The 23,133-nt window shown below is 40.7% G+C and overlaps 1 protein-coding gene across 5 annotated transcripts in view; it reads left to right on the plus strand.

The window, feature by feature from the left end:
• Positions 1 to 23,133, plus strand: part of CACNA2D3 (calcium voltage-gated channel auxiliary subunit alpha2delta 3) — a 963,339-nt gene that overhangs the window by 481,959 nt on the left and 458,247 nt on the right. For all 5 annotated transcript variants that reach the window (XR_002478711.2, XM_021671646.1, XM_064367210.1 and 2 more), the window contains one exon: positions 7,925 to 7,999. Coding sequence is in view for 4 of the 5 variants with exons in the window: in XM_021671646.1 (XP_021527321.1) it covers positions 7,925 to 7,999 (75 nt within the window). In the remaining variant the exon portion in view is untranslated. The remainder of the gene's footprint in view (positions 1 to 7,924; positions 8,000 to 23,133) is intronic.

Genomic DNA, 23,133 nt, shown 5'->3' on the forward strand with positions numbered 1-23,133 from the left:
ACGAATTTTGCCTTGTTGAATTCTTTTTTTTCTTCATCCATCACCTCCTTCTGTTTCTGCCCTGACATAATTGCTCTAGTAATATGGTGTAGGTTTTCCCTCAGTCTGTTTAAAATGGTCACTGGTCTCCTGACTAGAGGGTGACCCAACTGCAGGTTCTTAAAGTGCAGGGGAATGGGGTATTTGAAATGCCATCCAGAATGCCCTGCAAATCTGTGTGAGTGCATTGTTATCGTCGGCTGGATTCCATTTATGAAAGAGGACATTATCATTTCACCCTCCATTACACTGTCAGCCTTCCTTTGCTTGCTGGGTAGATGTTTGCGGAGATAGTTCAGTGTTTTAGAGGAAAAGTAGAGAACACAGTATTTTCAGTGTTGGAAGCCCTCGTGTACTGTAGGTTTTTGTTTATGCAAATCTAATTCATCATTGCCACTTGATTTTCAGTGCCATCACGGAGAACGGAGGAAAGAGACTTAAATAGTGGGAAAGACTTCCCTTGGCCACTTAAATTCATCTTTTGGTTTTGCATGTTTTATTAAGTTCATTGTGAACTTCATCTTTTATGTTACACTGAAAAGTTTCTGATCTTGATCTTCCAGAGTATAAACATAAAAAGACAATGTTAAAAATTGTTTTAGCTTTTACGGCCAAGGTATTGCAAGCTCTATCTAAAATGGACAAACTAACTGATTGAATTATGAAAGAAGAGTTGAAATGTGAGAGTAATTTTGTGCAGTCGAAGTTAAAATTTTAAGGTCAAACCATTGGTGCATGAAGAGAGATGTCTCTGACAAGAGAAAAGGCATATTTTTCTGATTCACTTTGAAGTCTAACTTCAAGCCATGCATTAAATTAACAATATTATCATAAAAATGAGGGTGCTAATTCTGTCCGATGCTGAAATTTGAAAAATGACTTTACAGAAGCCGAAGCCGTGGATTAAACGACCGCAGTATTAACTGGGCTGATATTGTTAAATCAATTTAAATGTTTCCTGCAGCCCATTTTTGTGCAGACTTGAATTGAGAGGAGCATCGTTTGTTAGTTCAACCAAGAACTTTCTGATGCCCTGGTTTTAATTTGCAGATTTTCTTTAGAACCGTTTCTCCAATGCTTTGCCTGCTGTGGATTTGCTTTTTAGGTAATCGATTCCGTATTAAAAGTATGAGGATAGTATTTTCTTTCAGTGCTTATTTGTTCTGTACTACTAATTGTGTCCAGTTGTGTTTCAAATTACATAAGATGCTTTTGTAATGCAAAAGATCCCTGGGATGGCTTGTGTTGGTGAAAGTATTGTGGGTTCATCTGCTTTATTACATAATCCCTACACATTTTCATTCAAAGGTTATTTAATCAAAAGTGCACCAGTAAAACCATAAAAATATTTAATGGAGTCCCAGCAATTCTGCATCAGTTTCTTGCATTACGTGAACATGGCAGTGTTTAATTCTATGGGTTTTTTTTTTGCAGAACTTTGGATTCTTTAAAACATAGCCACTTATTTCCTTTACTTTTTGTTTTTCTGTTTTCTGAAAGAGGTAGAGATTCTCATCTTACTTTTTGTTTCTGTGCCAATTTTTTCTCCTGGCTTTGTTCTTAGTCTTTCCATTAGTGATCTTCTCTACAATTTTGCTTTTTTGTTTCTTTGTTCTATTGATTCATTCAACAAATAGTATTGAGTGCTCAGCATTAAGCGTTGGGGCTGACTTAAGACAGGATGTCAGAGATGTAGGTTTTGTGTATGTGAGGCTTGTCGGGGGTGCTACCAGGAAGCAGGTCTCACAACAGTCATCGCCAGTGTAGCCTTGAAGAGAGAGTAGTTAGGGGGTGGGGGGTCTAGAGCTGGGGTATGTACCGTGTGGGGCTCTGTGGTATCTTATCAGAAGAACTAATGACTGAGTGTACATTCGAGGATAAATAGGCTAGCCAGGAGTAGGCAAACATGATGAGACAGGGCAGGGAGAAAAAAAAGGAAGGAGTCAGCGACTGAGGAGGAAAGTACCATTTGCATGTATAAGAACCCCCAGACCCCAAGAAAGAGCTCTCAGTGTGTCTGGTTCCCATGGGGGTGCGGGTGAATATGGAGGCAGGTGGATCAGGTGAGCGATTGTGAAATGAATGAGACTGGATGGAGAGAGGCAAGCTAGATTGAACCAGTCTGGTCAGCTAGGTGGAGGAATTGGGACAGCCCATGGAGGCAGGGGAGAGACACAAAAGTGAGTCTCAGCTTCAGGGCAGGGTGTTGAGATGCATCCTAAAGCCTCTCCTGCTTAGGGAGGTCTTTCCTTGTCCTTTTCCTAGGTGACTGATGACCTTCTTTTAGGCCTGAAAGCGGTATGGCTTTCATCCGTCAAGTTCAGCTTCCAACATTTGGTAGATTCTTCACTATTACTCAGAGTCCAAAGTCAGTTGTCCTTGGCTCTCTGGCTTTTGGGCTGTGATTCACCTGAGCCAGCAGTGTATGCTGGGATTCTACACTAATGCGGAAGCTCAAATGGGAGGGTCTAGCCCGTTTGCATTGCTTTTAGATCCTTCTCCAAAACGTTCCAGCCCTTCATTTAATGAAAGTTGCCTTTGCTATTTTAAATCATCATTAACATTCTCATTGATCACTTTACTTTGTTTGTGAAAGGAGAGGTGTAAGGAATGCTCACAGACACTGGGCAAAAGGAAAGAAAAGGCATGTGATAATGTGTCCCTTGCCCTCAGAGCAGAGAGTTTGGAGGCTGAATGGAGACGGAGGGACAGTTTCCCCAGCAAGAGTTGTGGGATATAGTCTAATACCTGAGGAAGATTGTGGGTTTGTCTCAAGCCTGTTTTTATTTTTGGAGGGATTGTTGCAGCATCACAGATGAACAGTATTTGTCATAAAAGGGAAAGCCAGGGCCAGGCACGGTGGCTCATGCCTGTAACCCTAATACTTTGGTAGGCTGAGGCGGGAGGATTGCTTGAACCCAGGAGTTCGAGACCAGCCTAGGCAACATAGGGAGACCTTGTCTCTACAAATAATTTTTTTAAAATTAGCTGGATGTGGTGACATGTGCCTGTGGTCTGAGCTACTTGGGAGGCTGAGTCAGGAGGATTGCTTGACCCTGGTAGGTGGAGGCTACAGTGAACTGTGATCACACCACTGTATTCTACCCTGGCTGACACAGTAGGACCGCATCTCAAAAACAAACAAAAAAAGAAACAAAAGGAAAAACAGACACTATGTTCGGTTGGAATGAACATATTCTTTTAGTAAGAAAAGTAAGAAAAAATGGTTCATTGTCACTCTATAGTGATATTCATGAGCCAACTTAGCCACTGTTTTATGGCCCTGGCACACAGTAAGTGCTTAGGGTAATATACACTGAGCAAATAAAGAAGCGAAGAGTTCTGTGGCAGATGCCTTCCTACATGGGGAATTGGCAGTAAGCTGACTGCACCATCTTGGCTCCCTGTCTGCCAAAGGCCTTGGTCCCTGGGAGGATTCAGAGAGTGGCTTAGAGTGAGACAATGTGTGGCCAGACATCATGGGCTTATCTTGGGTGTGTAGACAGTGACATGTGCCTGATGACATGGTATCTTATCTCCAACAAATGCAGATTCATGCTCTCCAGAGGAGGCCAAGGACACATGTCCCCTGTTCCAAAGAGTGGGTCACTTTGCCAACACTGACATCACCCCCTCCTACATGGCAAGCTCCAGCTCTGGGTGAGGGTGTCATCTGTTGGTCTTTCCCTCTTTGTAGCACACATCACACTCACATATATATTTTCTTTTCTTTTTTCTGCATTTGTGCGTGTGCACCTAGATGCCTTTCTCTTTCTTATGTGCCAGGTTCTTTGTTGACTGTTCTCATTTCATCCTCACAGTGAGCTCATGAGAGAGGTGCAGTTAGAATACTTGTTTCCCAACACAAAAACTGAGGCCAAGATCACTCAGCTAGTGTGTGGCAGAGTTGGGATTTGAACCCAGGCCTGCCTGCCTCAGTTGCTTTAGCTCTACTGTTCTACCCTTGTGAGAATCAGAAAAGGAAATCTAACTAGAAAGGAAGCAGCGAGAAGAAAACCAACAGTGACCAAGCCCCCGTGTGCTGTGTGGCAGCTTCTGAGCTCTTTAAAGGGTGAAAGTTCTTGTCCATTTCCTCAACGTGTGGTTGACACGCTGGACTGGACCTGTTTCTAGGGCAGCCTGGGCCTACTCCTCTCTCCCTATGAGACTCTTCCCATTTCCCAGAAATTTGCAAGAGGACTAACCACTTGGGCAGGAAGGAAAAAGGTTAAGTACTTCTTTAGAGTTCGGTCCTGGTAGTGCAGGGGAGTAAAAGCACATTATAGAAGGAGATTGCATCTAGCTGGTGATGACGTGGGTTGTATCTTTTTCTTCCTTAGACTGTTGAGATCAGATTATTTAAGTAGGGATCAAGGAGAGCTATTTATAAGGCTGTTGCGTCTTAGGGCAGAGGTGACCAAATCTTGAGTTGTAAATATATATGACCCTTCTGCATCATCGTTTCACAAAACAGTAATCTAGGGAACATACATAAAAAATGCAGAATCTGAAAGATTTCCAAATAAAGGGCCGCAAGGAGTCTGGAAGCAGTTCTGTGCGTGGGGCATCCTTGGGTCCCTCTCTGGAGGAGCTGCTGGGTAGTCAGAGGAGCATGCACAGCCAGCAGGCCTCCTTGGTACAGCTGCCTGGTGTGCACCATTCCCTTACACACATGGCTGAGCCCGGCTCCCTCTGGTGATACAGACCAGATTGCTCGGCATAGCTTTATCCTGATGCAGTCAAGGGAAATTAGTCAACTGCAAGCTTGGATGATGCCACTAACAAGCTGGCTGGAATTCAGAAGAGCAGATTCTTCCACTGAGGCCATAGCACACGCAGTGATGGCAAGCATGGTTTTGATTACTGCACATGTACCTCCCTGATGAGGGCAAAAACTCCCTGGTCTTCTCGACTTTTAAATCCCCTCTGCAGCCCCCACATGTATAGACTTTTATATTAGCAAGGCAGTTTCAGGTCCGTTGCCTCACTCAATTTCTTCAGGGGCCCCCAAAGGGAGACTAGAAGGTGAATTAGTATCTTCTTATGCATGAGATTCTGGGATCAGAAAGGCTTAGTGACTTCCCCAAGGCCACACAGTGAGTACATGGTAGAGGCAGGACTTGGACCCAAGTGACCTGGCTTCCAGCTCAAACTGTACAACCCCAGGAATCAACTTTGAGAGTGTGCATTAGGTAGAATGTCAATGAAGTGATTCAGTTTACCTGGAAAATGGAAGAATGAGAGGAAGTAAAACCAAGGTGGGAACCTCAATTAGGAAAGTTTTGGGCTCTAGGTTACAGAACAGGTGATGGTTGGTTCAGCTTCAGGCATCTGATGATATCCTGTAAGAAGCCTGAAGGAGGGTGGCTGCAGTCTTTGGACAGTAGCTCAGCGTTATCCTCAGGGACCCACACTGGCTCCATCTTGCTGCTCTGTCTTCCTTGGTCTTTATATTCCATGCTTTTTCTTGTAACCTCATAGTTGCAAAGTGACTACAGCAACTCCACACAATAGCATCCCAAGTAGGAAGAAAAGAGTGGGTATAGATGAGTTTTCCCTTAATGGCAGGAACACATTTCATTGAAACTGTCCAGCAAACTTCCCTTTACTTCGTGGTCATTTGACTGCCCCTAGCTGCAAGACAGTCTATGAAACACTGTGTCCAACAGAGGGGAACTGGATGGCTGTGACTGGATAAGACCTTTTGTGCTTCAGGCTTTAGAAATTGGTGTATTGTCACCCTAAACCACATCAGTCAGCCAGGGAAGCGAAGGAGAGGGGAATGGTTGTTTTCTCAGCACCTTCCAGGGTCAGTCCAACAGAGACTAAGAGCTTTGGAGGAATTTTCCTTCATATTGAACTGTGCAGTTGCTTCTTGGATCCTGAGATGATGTTCTGTTTGTTGACTAAAAGTCATACTCCCATTTCTCAGTGGCTAATTTCATAAATATATTTTTACTCCACGCCTTATTAGAGGATATTTAAGCCTCAAACCATTGGGATATAATTTTTCAAATGCTTTTATATGACTAAAAGCAAAGAAGAAAGAGAGGGTGCAAGCCTGACTGATGGGGAGATCTGGAGGTTTGGGAGCCAGAGAGGATAAGTTGTGGGCATTGAGGTCCTGTGGTGAGTGGCTGTGAGGTCAGTCTGCCTGGATTTGAATCTCGACTCCCCCCGCCCCCACTTACTCTCTGGTGTCTTTGGGCAATTTGATCATTTTTGTGTGCCTCAGTTTCCCTATCTGTAAAGGGGGAGTAATTGGAGGTGCTTAACCTGCAGATGAAGTTTACCTGTTGCCTAGATGCAGTAAGTGCTCAATAACAGTTAATTGCCAAGGTCAGTATGATCACCACCCCTGCTTGCTTAGTGAGGCTCTCTTCATGGAAAACCTAATGCATCCCAGTTGCTCTTGAGCAGCTTCAGGTCTAGCCCTCGTCAACCTGTCCTTGAGGTGTATCCAGAGTGATTTCCCAAGCTTATCTCTTTATTTCACTCACTCCCATGTTCACAGCCCTGCGTGGTCCTTGCCGACTGTAGTTTTAAAGCCCAAACTCCCTAGGCCAGCTTTGCTTAAGAGCTAGCTGGGTCTGGGAGAGATGGTTCTGTTCTCTTCCCTCAGGAGCTCCAGGCCTCTTTGGCTACTAAAGTGGATATACCATGACACTGTCATCAATCAAATGGTCCTCAAGCACCTGCTTTGGGTCCAGCCATGTGCTTGCCGCAGGAAATACACTGAAGGACCAGGCATGAGCCCTAATGGTGTGGTCCCACTTTGTGGTGGGGAATCCAAGCAACAGATAATTAGAATTTACAGGGAGTATATAGAAGAGGGACCTAACCTGGTGCCTAGCCTGCACCAGAGGCTGCTTCCCAGAGGAGGTAGGAATGACCTGACCCAGAAGGTGAACAGGAATCAGCCAGAGAGAAGAGGTGCCAGAGCGAGAGCTCCAGGCAGGGAGCCCAGCATTGGAGAGCCTGATCCAATGTCTCAGAGGAGACATGTCAGAGGACAGCAAGGGAATAATGGCTAGCCAGGACAAGTTTTAGGAGAAGGTGGATGAGTAAAGATGCTAGGATGTCATCAGGGCCAAGGGTCCAGAGCCTCGCAAAGCCCCAGGATTGCTCATCTGCACAGCAATGGGAGCTGTGAATGGGATTGACAAGAGGCAAGATGATCAGGTGTGTGTTTTGGAAGGACCAGCCTCCCCGCAGGGCAGAGAAACAAGCTTGCTGAGAGAAATGAAGATAAGAATACTCACATTTTTGCTACCTGGTTGTGAGCTTTGGGCAAAAAAATAAAGGGCCTGATTCTGAGTATTTTGAGATTGAAGTGATGGGGGTGCTGGCGCTGGCAGTGCATGGGAAATAGTGCATGCACAGTGTCCTGACTGGTACCCACATACTCTCTCAGAGTGACCAGTGAACATTAAGGCTTCTTCTGGCCCCATTCATGTGTAACCCACACGTGTGTCCCTTGGTTCTGTGAAGCCAAAGACAGTAGCTGGAGCTGTATCCATGCAACTCTGGGATGCTCTTCAGATCCCACCTGGACCCCGGGCTCATGGGCTGTCGGCCATGCCCAGGGAACTGCCAGTGTTTGGAGCCAACCCCAAACAATGGTTAGTTAACAGAGTATACCCTGAACCCTGCCATCTACCAGCACATGCTCTAGAAGTTTCTCCTTCAAACAAGAAAAGAATGAGTGTCTGTAGCACTTGGTCATAATTGCCTAGAGGAACACCCGTGGGAGTGGTGACCTTATGTGAATAAATGGAGCCTGTGATTATGCCACTTTTTTTTGTTGTTTATATGCCTATCTCCTTAATTATTAAGAAGTACCCTTCAATTCCTTAACTTTCTTCTTGACTCTTTTCCTTTGTAGTATAACGAGGAGCTTCACTATGTGGAACCTTGCCTGAATGGAACCTTGGTGCAAGCCGACAGGACAAACAAGGAGGTAAGGGCAGCGGGGCGGGGAGCAGGGGAGCATCACAGTCACGGCACACTCCTGTCTCCCTCATAGTGGTTGTTTTACAATAAATCTGTCTTGATTAGAAAAAGAAAACTTCATCAAATGCATTGCCCTTTCATTGAGGCCCTTGGATCCCCCAAGTGTAGAATATTCTTTAAGAGGTGCAAAGAAAATCATGGCACTAAAAATGATTTCATTGGATTCAGAGGCTTGCTAGTTCTGAAACAATTATATTCACTTATTGTCCTTATACTCTAATAAACACATGCTGTAGTGTGCCTGATGCATACGTTGACACTCTTGAAAGAATATGACTCTTGCTGAGATTTCAAAGAAAATTGAACCCACTTGTTATTTCCCTTGTTGTCCTTCTCATGGTTGATTAAATGGTCATTGGGGCAACAGGTGGGGTAACTTGCCTGATTACTTAAAGGTAAGCCTTACAAGGATAGGGATGCTGTCCGCTCACTATTGTATCCTCAATGTGCTGAGCATTGCTTGTTCTGTCAATATTGTAGAGAGGGAGAGATGGTAAAGGAGAATCTTACAAGATGGAACAGAGGTTTTCCCCTCCAGTTTTGGAGCATCCTAGGAAAAAATTTCTAAAGTAGACTTCTATAAAATAAATCCTGTTTCCCTTTAGCCACTTTTGAATTTATCAGGTACAACTACTGCAACCACCACTATGCCCACCTGCAGGGCCAGCCGAAAATTTCACTTGAAGGTGTTTCTGTGGCTGCAACCATGTCACACCTGACCTTACTCATAGCTGCCATTGCCTGTGTTGGTCTTCTGTACCTGACACACACAGCTGCTCTTCCCTGGAGAATAGACCTGCGTGAGGTGGCTGGGGGCAATGACTAAGGTAGGCTTCTGTGTGGCACATTCTATGTGCTGGAGAGAATCCCCTGGCCCAGATTGTATTGGTGTTATCTTAGATGCAGGTAGTAGAAGCACTTAATCTGGGTATCGTTGAGGAAGTGAACAACAGATGATTGGGAGAAATTCATTCCAGTTGAAACACCAAGTATAAAGGAAAAAATATACCAGAGTTAATATCTGGGCTTCAATTTGAGGGGAAAGAATCACCATGATAAGCTTCCTATTTGGGAGGGAGAAACCAAGTACACTGTAGTTTAAAGAACAGGTGTAACCTGAGTATCCTCACTCATGGGTAGTGTCTAGGCTAAGGTAGGAAAAGTGACAAGTCTATAGCCACATTTCTCTAGAGACCTTTTCCCTTGTTTGGCCATTGTGTAGGTGAAGATCTCATCCATATTCCAATAGTGTAATATTGTAATATCCTCCAGAGCCTCAAATAGGTGTTCAATGCTGGTGCTTGCAACGTTAAACAGAACAGACGCTTAAATGATCAAAGCCTTTCTTCAGATTGCTTCCCAGAGGAGTAAAGGACTGTGTGATCTTTGGAAATAGGAAGTTTGATGAAGGAAAAAAAATCATGAGAGGAAATGGGCTACAAAATTATTTTAAATTGCCTTTGAATTTATGGATATTGAAGACTGGAATACTTTTGAATATAAAACCTAATCTGGACTTTTTATTCTGCCAATATGGAGTAACCATATTCCAATGAGGTCCTCACCTTTATAACTAAGAAGCCCTGGGTGTAACACAGCATACAAGTATAGGTTGAGTATTCGTTATCTAAAATGGTTGGGACTAGAAGTGTTTCTGATTTTTCATATTTTGGAATATTTGCATTATACCTACTGGTTGAGCATCCCTAATCTCAAAATCTGAAGTCCAAAATGCTCCAGTGAGCATTTCCTTTCGGTATGACCTTTGAGCATTATGTTGGTGCTTAAAAAGTTTCGAATTTTGGAGAATTGCATATTTTGGATTTTGAATGTTTGAATTAGAAAGGCTTAATCTGTATAAGAAGACTTGAAAAGGAGAAAGTGAAATGTCTAGGGGCTTTGGGTCTTAAAGACAAAAGGGAAGTTCCCTGGTTTTCCTCTTTGACTCCCATATATCATGAACAGAGCATTCCAGAATCTTCTCACCTGGACCAACAATAGGCACAGATTAAAAAAAAAAAAAAAAAAATGCCAGGCACCATGACTCACACCTGTGATCCCAACACTTTGAGAGGCCGAGGTGGGCAGATCATGAGATCAAGAGTTCAAGACGAGCCTGACCAACATGGTGAAACCCAGTCCCTACTAAAAATACAAAAATTAGCCAGGCGTGGTGGCACATGACTGTAATCTCAGCTACTTAGGAGGCTGAGGCAGTACAGTCACTTAAACCCAGGGGGCAGAGGTTGCAGTGAGCTGAGATCGTGCCACTGCACTCCAGCCTAGGTAACAGAGTGAGACTCCATCTCAAAAAATAAATAAAAATAAAAATTAAATTAAAAAAAAACTCCAGGAAATCTTGTTCCTTCTAGTCAGAGGACCACAGAATACCTTTGTAATTACATTTTTTCTATTCCAGCCGAATATCAACGAAACAACCAATCCTACATAGTTTCAGTGGGGCCAAACAAGACATTGATGTTTTGCCCCACCCATACTCCCCTGGCCCTTGGGCTATATACTTCACAGAGAATGGCTGCTAAGAGAAAAGATGAAATTGGATCCAGAGTCTCATAATATAAAATCCATAATGTCCAGAATGCAATTAAAAAGCCCATTTTTATTCCAAGAACCGGGACAATAACAACATGAATGAGAAAAAACAGTCAACAGAAGCCAATATTTATATGAATTGAATGTTGGAATTACAAAGTTGTTTTAACAAGCAATTAGGTATTCTTTTGCAACAATTGAAAAAGTAGAAAATCTCCCAAAGAAGTAGAAGTTATAAAATGGAGCCAAATGGAAATTGTTGAACTGAAAAATGCGACCACCAAGTAAAAGCTCACTGATCAGCTCAACAGAGTGAAGTTGACAGCAGATAAAATCAATAAACTTCAGGACAGATCAATAGAAATACTCAAGTTGAACAACAGAGAGAAAATAGACTGGAACAAAATGAACAGCCTCAGGGACATGTAGGACAATAAGAAAAAAGTAACATTCATTACATTGAAGTCATAGGAGAGGAGAAAGAGAATGGGACTGAAGGGGTATTTAAAGATGTATTGGCTGGAAACTCCCTCAAACTGGGTGAAAGGCATAAGCATACATATTCAAGAGGTTATGCAAACTGCAAATAGAATAAACTATGTAAATCCATGCCAAGACATATCATAACTATAACTAGACAAGAAAAAATCTTGAAACAGCCAGAGAGAAAGGACACATTGCTTATATAGAATGCCAATTTGAATTACATAGATTTCTCACATGAAATCATGAAGACCAGAAGGAAGTAGCATAGCATTTTTCAAATAATGATAGAAAAGAACTGCCAACTTAGGATTCTATATCCAGTGAAAATATCCATCAGGAACAAAGAAGAAATAAAGGCATTCTCAGTGGAAGGAAAACTGTAAAACTGTTGCCTGCAAGCCTACCCTTAAATAATGTCCAAAGGGAATTCTCTAAACAGAAAGGAAATAAGAAAAGAAAGCTTGGAACTTCAGAAAGGAGAGAAGAACATTGGAATGAGTGAGAAAAGTAGAATTAGAGTATCCTAGTTCCCAGGCAATTCTTAAATTATGTTTCATGGTTGAAGCAAAACTATAACACCATCTGAAATGATATCCAATGTTTATGGATGGAATACTTAAGACAATTTAATTTTAAAAGTGTGAAGGTTAAAGGGACCTAAATAGGAAGTTTCTATACTTCACTAGAAATGGTAGATACTGATATGGGTAGACAGTAATAAATGACATATTTATATCATAATGCCTAGAGCAACCACTAAGAAAACAATAAAATTATTCTTTAAAAGTAACTCATAGGAAGGTAAGAAATGAGAAACAGAGGAATTAGAAAAAGGATGAATAGGAAAAAAATTAATTGGCATACTCAAGTCCTCATATATCATTAATTACCTTATATATTAGTCTGTTCTCATTCTGATAATAAAGACATACCTGAGACTGAGTAATTTATAAAGAAAAAGAGGTTTAATGGGCCCAAGTTGCATATAGCTGAGGAGGCCTCACAATCATGGCGGAAGACAAAGGAAAAGCAAAGCCACATCTTACATGGCGGCAGGCAAGAGAGCACGTGCAGGGAAACTACCCTTTATAAAACCATCAGATCTCATGAGACTTGTTCACTATCACAAGAACAGTATGGGAAAAACCCACCTTCATGATTCGGTTATCTCCCACCAAGTCCCTCCAGTGATACGTGGGGATTACAGGAGCTGCAATTCAAGATGATGTTTGGGTGGAACATAGCCAAACCATATCACCTGAAATTTAAGTGTTCTGAAGACCACCAGTGTAAAGGCAGAGATTGTTTGAGTGGATTAAAAAAAACACAAACATGATCCAATCATATGACCATATGCTGACTGTAAGTAACTCACTTGAAATACAATGACAGATATGTTGAAAGTAAAAAGATGGAAAAAATATATACCATGCTAACATTATTTTTAAAGTAGGAGTGATTATATGAATACCATATAAAGTCTTCTTCAGGGCAAAGAAAATTACTAGAGACTTAGAAAGGGATATTTCATAATGATAAAAGGATCACTCCCATAGAAAAATTACAATCCTAAGTGTGTTTGGACCAAAATACACAGTTTCAAAATATACAAAGCAGAAACTGTTAGAGCTGAGGATAGAAATAGACAGATTTCCAATTATAATTGGAGGCTTGTACATCCCACAGTCACCAGTTGATAGGCTACTGTACAAAAAGTCAGCAAGGGTATAGAAGAATTGAACACCACCATCAACCAATGAGATTGAAATGACATTTATAGAGCACTCTATCTAAATAACAGCAGAATGTTCTTCTTAAACGCCCATGGAACATTAAGCAAGATAAAACATATCCTAGGTCATAATGGAAACCTTAAAAATTTTAAATCTTTAAAATTGTAGAGTATAATTTCTGATGACAATGGACTACAACAGGAAATCTATAACAGAAAGACAGCAGAAAAATCCCCAAACACTTAGAAATTGAACAGTATACTACTAAATAGTACATGGGTCAAAGAGGAAATCTTAAAGGAAATCTTTAAAATATAAAAATCTGACTGAAAACAAAGACTACATATCAAAAGATGCAGAACTAGGTGCTAGCAATGTTGGGAGAGACATTTATCGTACTATATACTTACATATTTAAGTTCTCTAATAATTGAAGTTTCTACCTGAAGAAATTAATGAAAGGAGTACAAAATAAAACCAAAGCAAGCAGAACAGAGAGAATAATAAAGAGCAAAAGTCAATTAAATTGAAATAGGAAAACAGTAGAGAAAAATCAATGACACCAAAAGCTGGTTCTTGACAAATAAATCAGTAAAATTGATAAACCTCTAGCAAGACTGATAAAAATAAAAAGAGACGGCTAGGTGCAGTGGCTCACACCTGAAATTCCAGCACTTTGAGAGGCTGAAATGGGCAGATCACTAGGTCAAGAGATTGAGACCATCCTGGCCAACATGGTGAAACCTTGTCTTTACTAAAAATACAAAAATTGGCTGGGTGTGGTGGCACGTGCCTGTAGTCCCAGCTACTCGGGAAATTGAGGCAGGAGAATTGCTTGAACCTGGGAGGCGGAGGTTGCAGCCAGCTGAGATCATGTCACTGTACTCCAGCATGGGTGACAGAGTGAGACTCCATCTCAAAAATAATAATAATAATAAAAATAATAAAATAAAAAGAGAGTAGGCAAATCACCAATATCCAGAATGAAACAAGAGATACCAGTACTGAACCTGCCGTCATTAAAAGGATAATAAAATACTATTATAAACAGCTTTATACTCATGAATTAATGACTTAGAAAAAATTGATCAAATCCTTAAAACCACAAACTATCAAAATCCAACCAAGATGAAATAGATAGCTAGAATAGTCCCGTAACTATTAAATAAATTGAATTGATAATTTAACTCCCACCCCCCAAAAAACCATTTTCAGGTCTGGGTGCTTTCACTGGAAAATTCTACCAAACATTTAAAGAAAAATTAATATCAATTTTACACAATCTCTTCCAGAAAAATAGAAGAGTAAGGAAATCCTCAGCTCATTTTATGAGGCTAGCATTTCCCTGACAAACCAAAGACAGTGCAGAAAAAGAACAATATTTCTCATGAACTTACATGTAAGAATTCTCAACCAAATTGTAGCACATTAAACCGATTGATGTATATAAAAAATAGTATGCTCCCTCTAAGTAGGATTATTTTAGATATGCAAAGCCAATGTAACATCCACGTCAAATCAATCAATGTAATCTACTACATCAACAGGTTGAAAATGACAACTCATATGATCCTATCAATTGACTCAGAAAAAGCATTTGATTTAAAAAAAATTATAATTAAAAAAAAAAAAGCAAAACCTCTCAATGCATTGGGAATGGGAAGTAACTTCTCCAAATTGATAAAGACCATCTACAGAAATCTGTAGCTAACATCAAACTTAACAGTGAAAGTTTGAAAGCTTTTCCTCTTAAGATCAAGAACAGGTAAGGATGTCCACACACTCACTCTTACTCAACAAAGTATAACTTTTAGTCAGGCTGAGAAAAGAAATAAAAGGCGTATGGGTTACAAGGGAAGAAATAAAACTTCAAATTTTCAGATAGCCTGATTGTGTACACAGGAAATCTCAAAGAATCTGCAAAAACAAACAAATAAAGAAACAAAAAACAAACAAACAAAACTCCTAGAACTAATAAGAGAGCTCGGTAAGGTCACATATACAGGATCAACACACACAAAACAATCCTATTTCTATATATTAATACTAACAATGAACCTCTGGTAACTGAAATTTAAAACAATACAATTTATAATTGTTCCAAAAAAATAAACCTAGCCAAACATGTGTATATGGGCTATATTTGCTGAAAATTACAAAATGCTGATGAAGGAAATCAAAGAAGACCTAAATAAATGGAGAGACTTACTATGTTCATAAATAAGAAGTGTCTACAGGGTAAAGATGTCATTTCTCTTCAAACTGATATGTAGGTTTAATGCTATTCCTACAGAAATATCTGCAAAATTTCTGTAGACATGTACAAGAATATTCTAGAGTTTACCTAGGAAGACACAGTCCCTAGAATAGTAAGATGATCTTAAAAGAAGAGAAATACACATACAGATTAATGGAATAGAATAGAGAACACAGACATATACCCACATAAATACGCCCAGTTGATTTTAGACAAAGGTGCAGAAGCTATTCAGTGGAGGAAGGATATCACTTTCTTGAAATGACAAGTTTAATAGAAGTAGAGAACAGATTAGTGGTTAGGCATGGGAATGGGGAGAGGGCAATGTGTTTATAAAAGAGTAACATGAGGACTCTTCTGTGTCTTGACCATAGCAATGTCCTAAATATGATATTATGCTGTAGTTTATAACATCATTGAAGAATACTGGGTAAAGAATGTGTGACATTTCTTTTTATTATTATTATTATTATTTTATTTGTAAGAGATGGAGTCTTGCTGTGTTGCCCAGGTTGGTCTCAAACTCCTGAGCTCAAGCGATCCTGTCATCTCCACCTCCCAAAGTGCTGGGATTACAGGCGTGAGCCACCATGCTTGGCCTCTTTATTATTTCTTACAGTTACATGTGGATCTATGATTACCTCAAAATAAAAAGTGCAATTGAAAAATAATCTGAAGTAGGTGAGGAATTCTTGAAGAGAGGCTTTATTAAGTTGGTGTGAACAGTCGTATAATGCGTGTTAGGTTGCTTTACTTATTAAAAAAAAGTACGGATTGTGGTTCACTTTTTAATGACAGGAAATTTTGATGTTCTTACCTTATGGATCTTTTTATTTGGAGAAAAACTTAGACGACGAAGCATTTACTTTTTATTATCTGGGGATATGTTTAAATAATGCTGAACTTCATTGCTTAATTTAAACTAGTTTCCATTTTTATCATAAATTCAGTGTTAGGCCATGTTCATTCAGGACTTAATGACATGTGACAGATAGTAGCGAGTTCATGAAAAGCCAAATGGAAATTTACATCAGCTTCCTTAGCACCAAATTCCTGGGGTGGAAGAGTCTGCACCCCAAACCTTAGACTGGATGTCAGGAGTCATCCCCTCTCCCCAGCTATCTCCTCTAAGTGTCTTCTGTGAATTCTTATTGGTTCTGCTAAATCAGGTGCCCATTCTGGAGCCATGACTGAATCTCAAGGGATGGGGGAGCCTAGTCAGCAGCTGGGCTCAGAGGCCTATACCCATGGCTAAGAGACAGGCCTCTGCTGGTCAGACTTGCCTGATTTTCCAGAAGGAAAATGCTCTGGGCAACCATGCCAGTTCCTGTGAGATAGATGTTCCATAGATGTATGAATGAATGAATGAATGAATGAGTAGATGATAGATGAGCCACCTGGGAAAGGACTGTAGTTGAAAAACGTTGTTGTTTTTTTTTTCACATCACTATAACATCCACAAAACATTGAAAACAAAAGCATCAAACTCATTACATTTTAATATAATCAGGGCCATCAGAATGAGATTGTGGGTGAAATTATATGAGTCCAGGGTTGGCAGTTCTCACTGTCTATTTCTGGCTAAACACTCTGAATGGAGCTTTGAGACCATTCTCTCACATTCTTTGTGTAATGGGGATGGAGGATTATGACCTTCTGTATAAACCTTGTGTAGAACTGGCAGTGTGATCATCAATGCTAGTGTTCTGTCCTCTGAGTTAAATGAGTCTGACTAGAATGTGCCAAATCCTTTGGGGTGTTTCATTCTTTAATCAAAATATTCATGTGCATCCTGACAAGTTCTTGTGACAGCCAAATACCCAAGGTTCTTTTCTGCCCATACCTTTCATCTTAGCACTGTTTCCCTGGTGGCCACTGCAGTGTTACTTCAAGTTAATGAAAGGGCATGAAGGGGCTTCTAGACAGTGACAGCTGGGATTATGATGTTGTGCACTGACAGCCAATTCTGGTTTCACAGTACTCAGGTGACCCCCTGAAAAGTCAGAAGTAGATCATTAAAATTATAACAGCCTTTGATAAACTCCATTTACAAATTTTGAGGGGGTAGTGAGAGGATCTCAGTGAGTCTTAAAACAGAGGAAAAGATTAGGATAAAAGTGCTGGCCTTGATCAAACTGAGTTGTCCTGGATCATAGATTTCCTGAGATTTTGTTTGAAATAGCCCACAGCACACCATCCCTGAACAAGTAGTCTTAAAGTTTGGTTAGGTTTTTGGTTTTGTCTTTTAAAGGTATTGTTTACTGTCTGGAGAGAGTTTTGCTTTGCTGTTTTATTTACCAAATAACTGAATTTTTTTCCTTTAAGGAAAAAGAAACCATGACAAATTGGGTGAGCCTGGAGTTCAAATATAGAATTTAAATGAGTAAACTCTCATCCTAATCTACTTCAGACCTTCTGAACCATTCATCAGACCTTAAAATGAACCTCCTGTGGTCTCTCTTGGGGGAGTGCAGGGGAAGGGAGGGAGGAAGGAGAGTGATATGGTTTTTCTCTGGTTTTATAATGAAGATGTCTTGAAATCCACTGAATTTCATGGCTCTGTTTAAGATTCATTTGCAAATATTTGTTGCAAAAGCAACCCATCTTAGAAACCCATTTAACTCTCATCTTTGGCAGTTTTGATCTTTTCCTGTGGGATCAGAAGTCACTAAAACCTCATAAACTAACAAAAGTACACATCAGAGTTGCTGGATTTTCCCCAGTACTTTCCTTTCAGCCTGAGATTTGTCAAAGGAGGCACCCTGGATTCTAAAACTTCCTACCTCCTGTGGCCTTAAAGGTATAGAATGTACAGTTTGTGAGTGATACTGGGGTGAGGCGTATGTATACATCATAAGCAGAAAGTAGCCCTTCTGCACATGGGCAAATGTTGCCTGCCCAAACACCTAGGGAGATGAAGTTTGCAGAGAGAACAAATACCCATTTTATTCAATTCAAAACTAATAAAAGATCATAAGAATTGCACTGCTTTTTAAATGTCATGAGTACATTAAAAGTAACTTACACAGAAAAAAATGGATAACAACCTACATGTAAATAATTTCTAGATCCAGTATAATTTAACATAATACAGCTCTAAATTACATGAATAAAGCAGGTTTATATATTGCTACGAAAGAGTAATAATGGTATATGGTTAGATAAAGAAACAAATGTAAGTTTCAGAATAGTATGATTCATAGCTTCTATTTTGTTTGCTGAAAGAAAGAAAGAAAAAGCAAGAAAGAAAGAAAGAGAAAAGGAAGGAGGAGAAGAGGGGAGGAGAGGAGAGGAAAGAAGGGAGGGAGGAAAGAATGAAGGTATCGAGGGAGGGAAGGAAGGTAAAGATTCAGAAGGTACACTTGATGTATTTCTGCACTTTTATAATGTCCTTACACTGAGCCCCAAATCCTTTCACAATCATAAATAAAATATTTTAAATAAGTAATTTCCTAATATTGAAATTAATAACAATATTTAAAAGAAACAATTTCTGTGGGTCTGTAAATGCCAGTTGTTTTCCTGTGATTGTGAGGATATAACTTCTGCTGATTTCCAGACAGGTTTCTCGCTTTGCACGTGAGCTGATTTGTGCTTACTCCTTGATAAGTACAGGCAAGAGATACAGCTACATTTTAAATCCATATCACCTTACTGATTTAAATAAATTAGAATGCAGCTCTCTTACAGTGATTCAAATGATGCATAATGCAAAATAGTTCGTAATTCTTGTGTAGTAGCTTTGTAGAGTTAAGGCTACCCAAATGATCTAGGGACTGTTTCTTTGCAAGATGTAGTGCAGAAACTTTGCTCAATTCTCTTTTTATATTATACTCTATATTTATATCAATTTGATGAAATTAATTTGCTTGAATATAGCCAAGATACTACTGGGCAGCTATCAAGATTAACCAGTATATGCCAATAAATTGGGTTAAAACCATTAATATGATACAAACATTTTTCATTAATCTCCAGTTCACTATATTATGCTAATTGTGAATTCCTTATATGAGCCTAGATAAGATGTTAGCAACATTTTTGTTAAGGGCCTGATAATAAATATTCTAGGCTTTGTGGGCTGTATGATTTCAGCTATAACTACTCAGCTTTACAACTGTAGCATGAAAGCAGCCATAGGTAATATGTAAATGAGTGGGCATGGCTATGTTACAGTAAAACTTTATTTAGAATAATAGGTGGCAGGCAAAATATGGCCTATGAGTCTTAGCTTGCCAATCCCTGGTCTAGACTTTGGACAAGACTAGAAGGAGAAGTCTGTTATTAAATAGATAGCATGCATTAGCATCAGGTTAAAATTTTTCTGAAAGATGAACATGGGAATTGGTAGTTGAGAGCATGACTAGATTGGGTAATATTCCTTTACTCTTCTCATTTCAACTCTTTTGGGAAATGAGGATTTGGGCTGGATCTGTCCTTAGACTGTCTTTCTACCTTGAATAAACTTACCACTTAACCAATTTCTGATTTCTCTGTTCATCAATATTTAACTGGAGGGCAAGAAGACTTAAATATATGTTGTAAATAGAGGTAGATATAAGAAATAATATCAATAATAAATACAGCATTTTGCAATTTTAGAAAATACTTCTTGTTGGATTCTCATGACTATTACCAGTATCATTCCCAGCTTTTACACTTGGGGTCCTGGGCCCAGACGTATTTGTCAGCTGAGTTGATAGATGACTGGATAGACAGAGAAGCTGAGAGCTTAAGAGACACATGCAGGCATACACAATCAGTAAGTGCACAACCACATTGTGAGTACTCATCTGAAGATTTCAAATACTGTCCTATTATTTCACTATCTGAGCAGATAGTTACCCTTCTGGCATGGTTCAACCCTATGTCATTCTTCTAAAGTCTTGTCCTATAGAGCAAATTCTAATTCAGATTTATGTTTCAAAAGAGTATCATTGAATATGGTATATTGGGGCATTTATGTGTATCCTTATGGAGCTGTGGTACTCACCTTAGAAGAAAGAGCACAACTGCTTATTTGTATGAAGTGTAAAGTGAAGAACAATACACTAATTAGTTTATCATTTATTTCTATGCATCTGGGAATCTGAGGTTGTTTTATCTTGGAATTCTCTGTGGCTGTCCGTGGACAGGTCTGCTCAAAGTTCTATGTATGTGGTGTGTATGTGTGTGTGAGGTTGTGGATGTGGATGGGTGTCCAACCTCCTTGGTTTTGACACTTAGCCAAGGAGACTAATCAAGTGAAAAGCTGGCTTACTGTTGCCTGGCAGTGACCTGGTGGTTGTGGCCCTTCCGTTTCTCCCCAGTTCCTACCAAGGAGATGCTATGGAGACTGAGACTGCTGCTTGCAAACCTTGTCCTCTGGTTTCCCTGCTTTCAGTGCTCATGCCTTGCTTTGCCTCTGACAACTGCTTAAGTCCCAGCAGCACCCCATGCCTCACCCGAGCATCCTGTCAATCACACAGCCTGCCCTCTTCCTGCAGCTTCTTCTCTGGCACCCTATCTTGATATCAGTTTTGTGGAACTTTGGGGTAGCACTGGTGAAACAGAGGTAGATGCAAGAAAATATCAATAATAAATATAGCACTAAAACTGATTTGATTGATTTGAAATGATCAAATCCTGAGACTCGGGGGAGTTGTATATTCCCAGACACAATTATACCTTATCATAAATGTTCACACCTCCCATACCCAGAACTCGCCCATCCATTCACTACTTGTACTACCACTGAGAAGCAAAGCCATTTACTCTATATAGGGCCCCTTGAACGCTCACTGAGAGCCCATTTACTCTACTTGGCACACAATTTTAAACAATTTGGCTATTAACTATGAAGGAAAAGCAATTGGATGGGGAGGGAGGGGGAAGAAGAAGTATCTGGAGACAGCTTTCTCTTTTAGCACTCCTCATCCCAGGAATGGTGCCACCATGGATTCAGATGCCAAAACCTACACCTAACAAGCCATTTCAGGTCCCTCCCTCCTTCAGTCTCCAAGTCTTGATTCTCCCTCCCCAGTAATCTCCAGTCTCTCCCACATCTCTAGTCTAGCTGGCCCTCCACAGTTACTGTCATCATTGTCTTCCCCAGCATCTCAGCGCTGGCCCTGGTGTGGTTCCCTTCCGCTGGTCGTGACCTCCAGTGCATGTGCTTCCACATGAGGCAGAGAGGCCTGGGGAAGCACCGCTGTTTAAAGGATTTCCCTGCTTGCATTTCATCACCTTCCCCTTGTTGTTAGCACAATGGCAAACTCCCTGTTAGTACCTAGAAGGGGATACATCCCTGTTTTCTCAGTGGTTAGTCCCCATATGTGTGGGCTGTCAAGGACTAGTTAGTAAGAGCACTGCCTTTCACTTTCAGAAGCATCCCAGCTTGGATGGTTGGATCTATACCTTTGGCCTCTGTGTTCTCATCTCTTGCTAGTATGACCTCCTCCCACCCTGCTCTCCACCAGCTTTCTCTCTTCCTCTTTCCTGATCCAGCCAAATCAAAATTCCTCTATTCTTGACTTCACCATGCACCCTCTTAAAACCAGGCCATTGCATGTGTCCTTTTCCCCTGTCTGGAACACACTATTTCCCTCCTTCCTGTTCTCCCACACCTCTGCTTCACCTGGTTAACTCTTTTTCATCTTCTGATCTCAGATAAAATAACATTTCCTTTAGAAAACCTTCCTACCTGACAAGGGGCTCAGTGGCCCCTGTGATATTCCCATGAGGGCACATATGACCTGGTTTCTCATTGCCCTCCCCACAGGCAGGCGTCTCGTGCACAACATTATGGTCACCACTGTGTCTGTGGCACACAGCATAGGGCCAGGCTGTCCATAAATAGCACCGAATGAAGGAAGAAAGAAGCACATCCCAGCCAATGTCTCCTGGCCAACCTCATTCCCTACTGAAGAAACCTGAGATGAAATCTAATCTTCTTTCATTAGGGTGAGGCCTTGCCACCTCTCATTCTACTAGCCAGTCCATGCTCTTTTCTCACTCTGGGAACCCCACACCCATTCCGACCTCCTTAGGGCCTCAGCGTCTTGTGTCAGGTCTCAGCTGCAAGGTCATCTTCCCTGTCTCCCTTTCTCCATATCACCTTGCCCTGATTCTTGGGAGCCCTTATAACGGGCATTTCTTTCTTCTTTTTTCCCACTTGTTCCTTTACCGCTCTCTCCTACCCACACCCCAACCTGAAAGTCTCAATGGGTATTTGTACTCTGTGTTTTCTCTGCTGCATCTGTTAAAAAGGTGTCTAGCCCATCAAATGGGCCTAAGTATTACTGACTACATAGGTGAGTAAATGGATAAGGGAATATTAGATTTCTTGTCCTTCTATAGTTTAAAATGGTCTTGAGGGTAAAAGGAAGAGTGAGGAGTGGGAAAACTGTCAGCTGAAGGAATAGGAGCTGATAGTCTTGTGTTTGGGGAAAAGGTGAAAAATGAAACAAGATAAAACAACCAAGAAAACTCAGACTCTAGATCCCGGGTTGCCGAGGGTTTTGCTGTGTTGTAACAACACACATATCTCCCATTGCAGTTACTGTTCAGCATGACCATTTTTAGTCTTTGAGGTGAATTTAAATTCTCATCAGATAATTTAAATTAAATTAAATTTTAATTAAATTCTCATTAATTAAAATCTCTCATTTAAATTAAATTTTCTCTGTTTTGGTGAGAGAAGGTAATTTTAGAAATGGAAATGCCTAATGGTTAAGATTTAAGTGGCTGCAGCTTTAAGTCCTAGCCATGGTGACCAGCCAAGGGCACTGGTTGTGTCACATCACACCCCTGTGAGCTGCCCTTTCCCATCCATAGGACGAGGATCAATACTACCATGGGACCGGGCACGGTGGCTCGTGCCTGTAATCCCAGCACTTTGGGAGGCCGAGGCGAGCAGATCACTTGAGGTTAGGAGTTTGAGACTAGCCTGGCCAACATAGTAAAACCTCGTCTCTACTTAAAAGAAATTAACCAGGCCTGGTGGTGCGTGTTTGTACATCCAGCTACTTGGGAGGCTGAAGCAGGAGAGTCGCTTGAACCTGGGAGGCAGAG

This window comes from Aotus nancymaae, unplaced genomic scaffold (genome assembly GCF_030222135.1).
Source record: "Aotus nancymaae isolate 86718 unplaced genomic scaffold, 86718_ANA_hifiasm-v0.15.2.pri h1tg000067l, whole genome shotgun sequence".
NCBI classification, from domain to species: Eukaryota; Metazoa; Chordata; class Mammalia; order Primates; family Aotidae; genus Aotus; species Aotus nancymaae.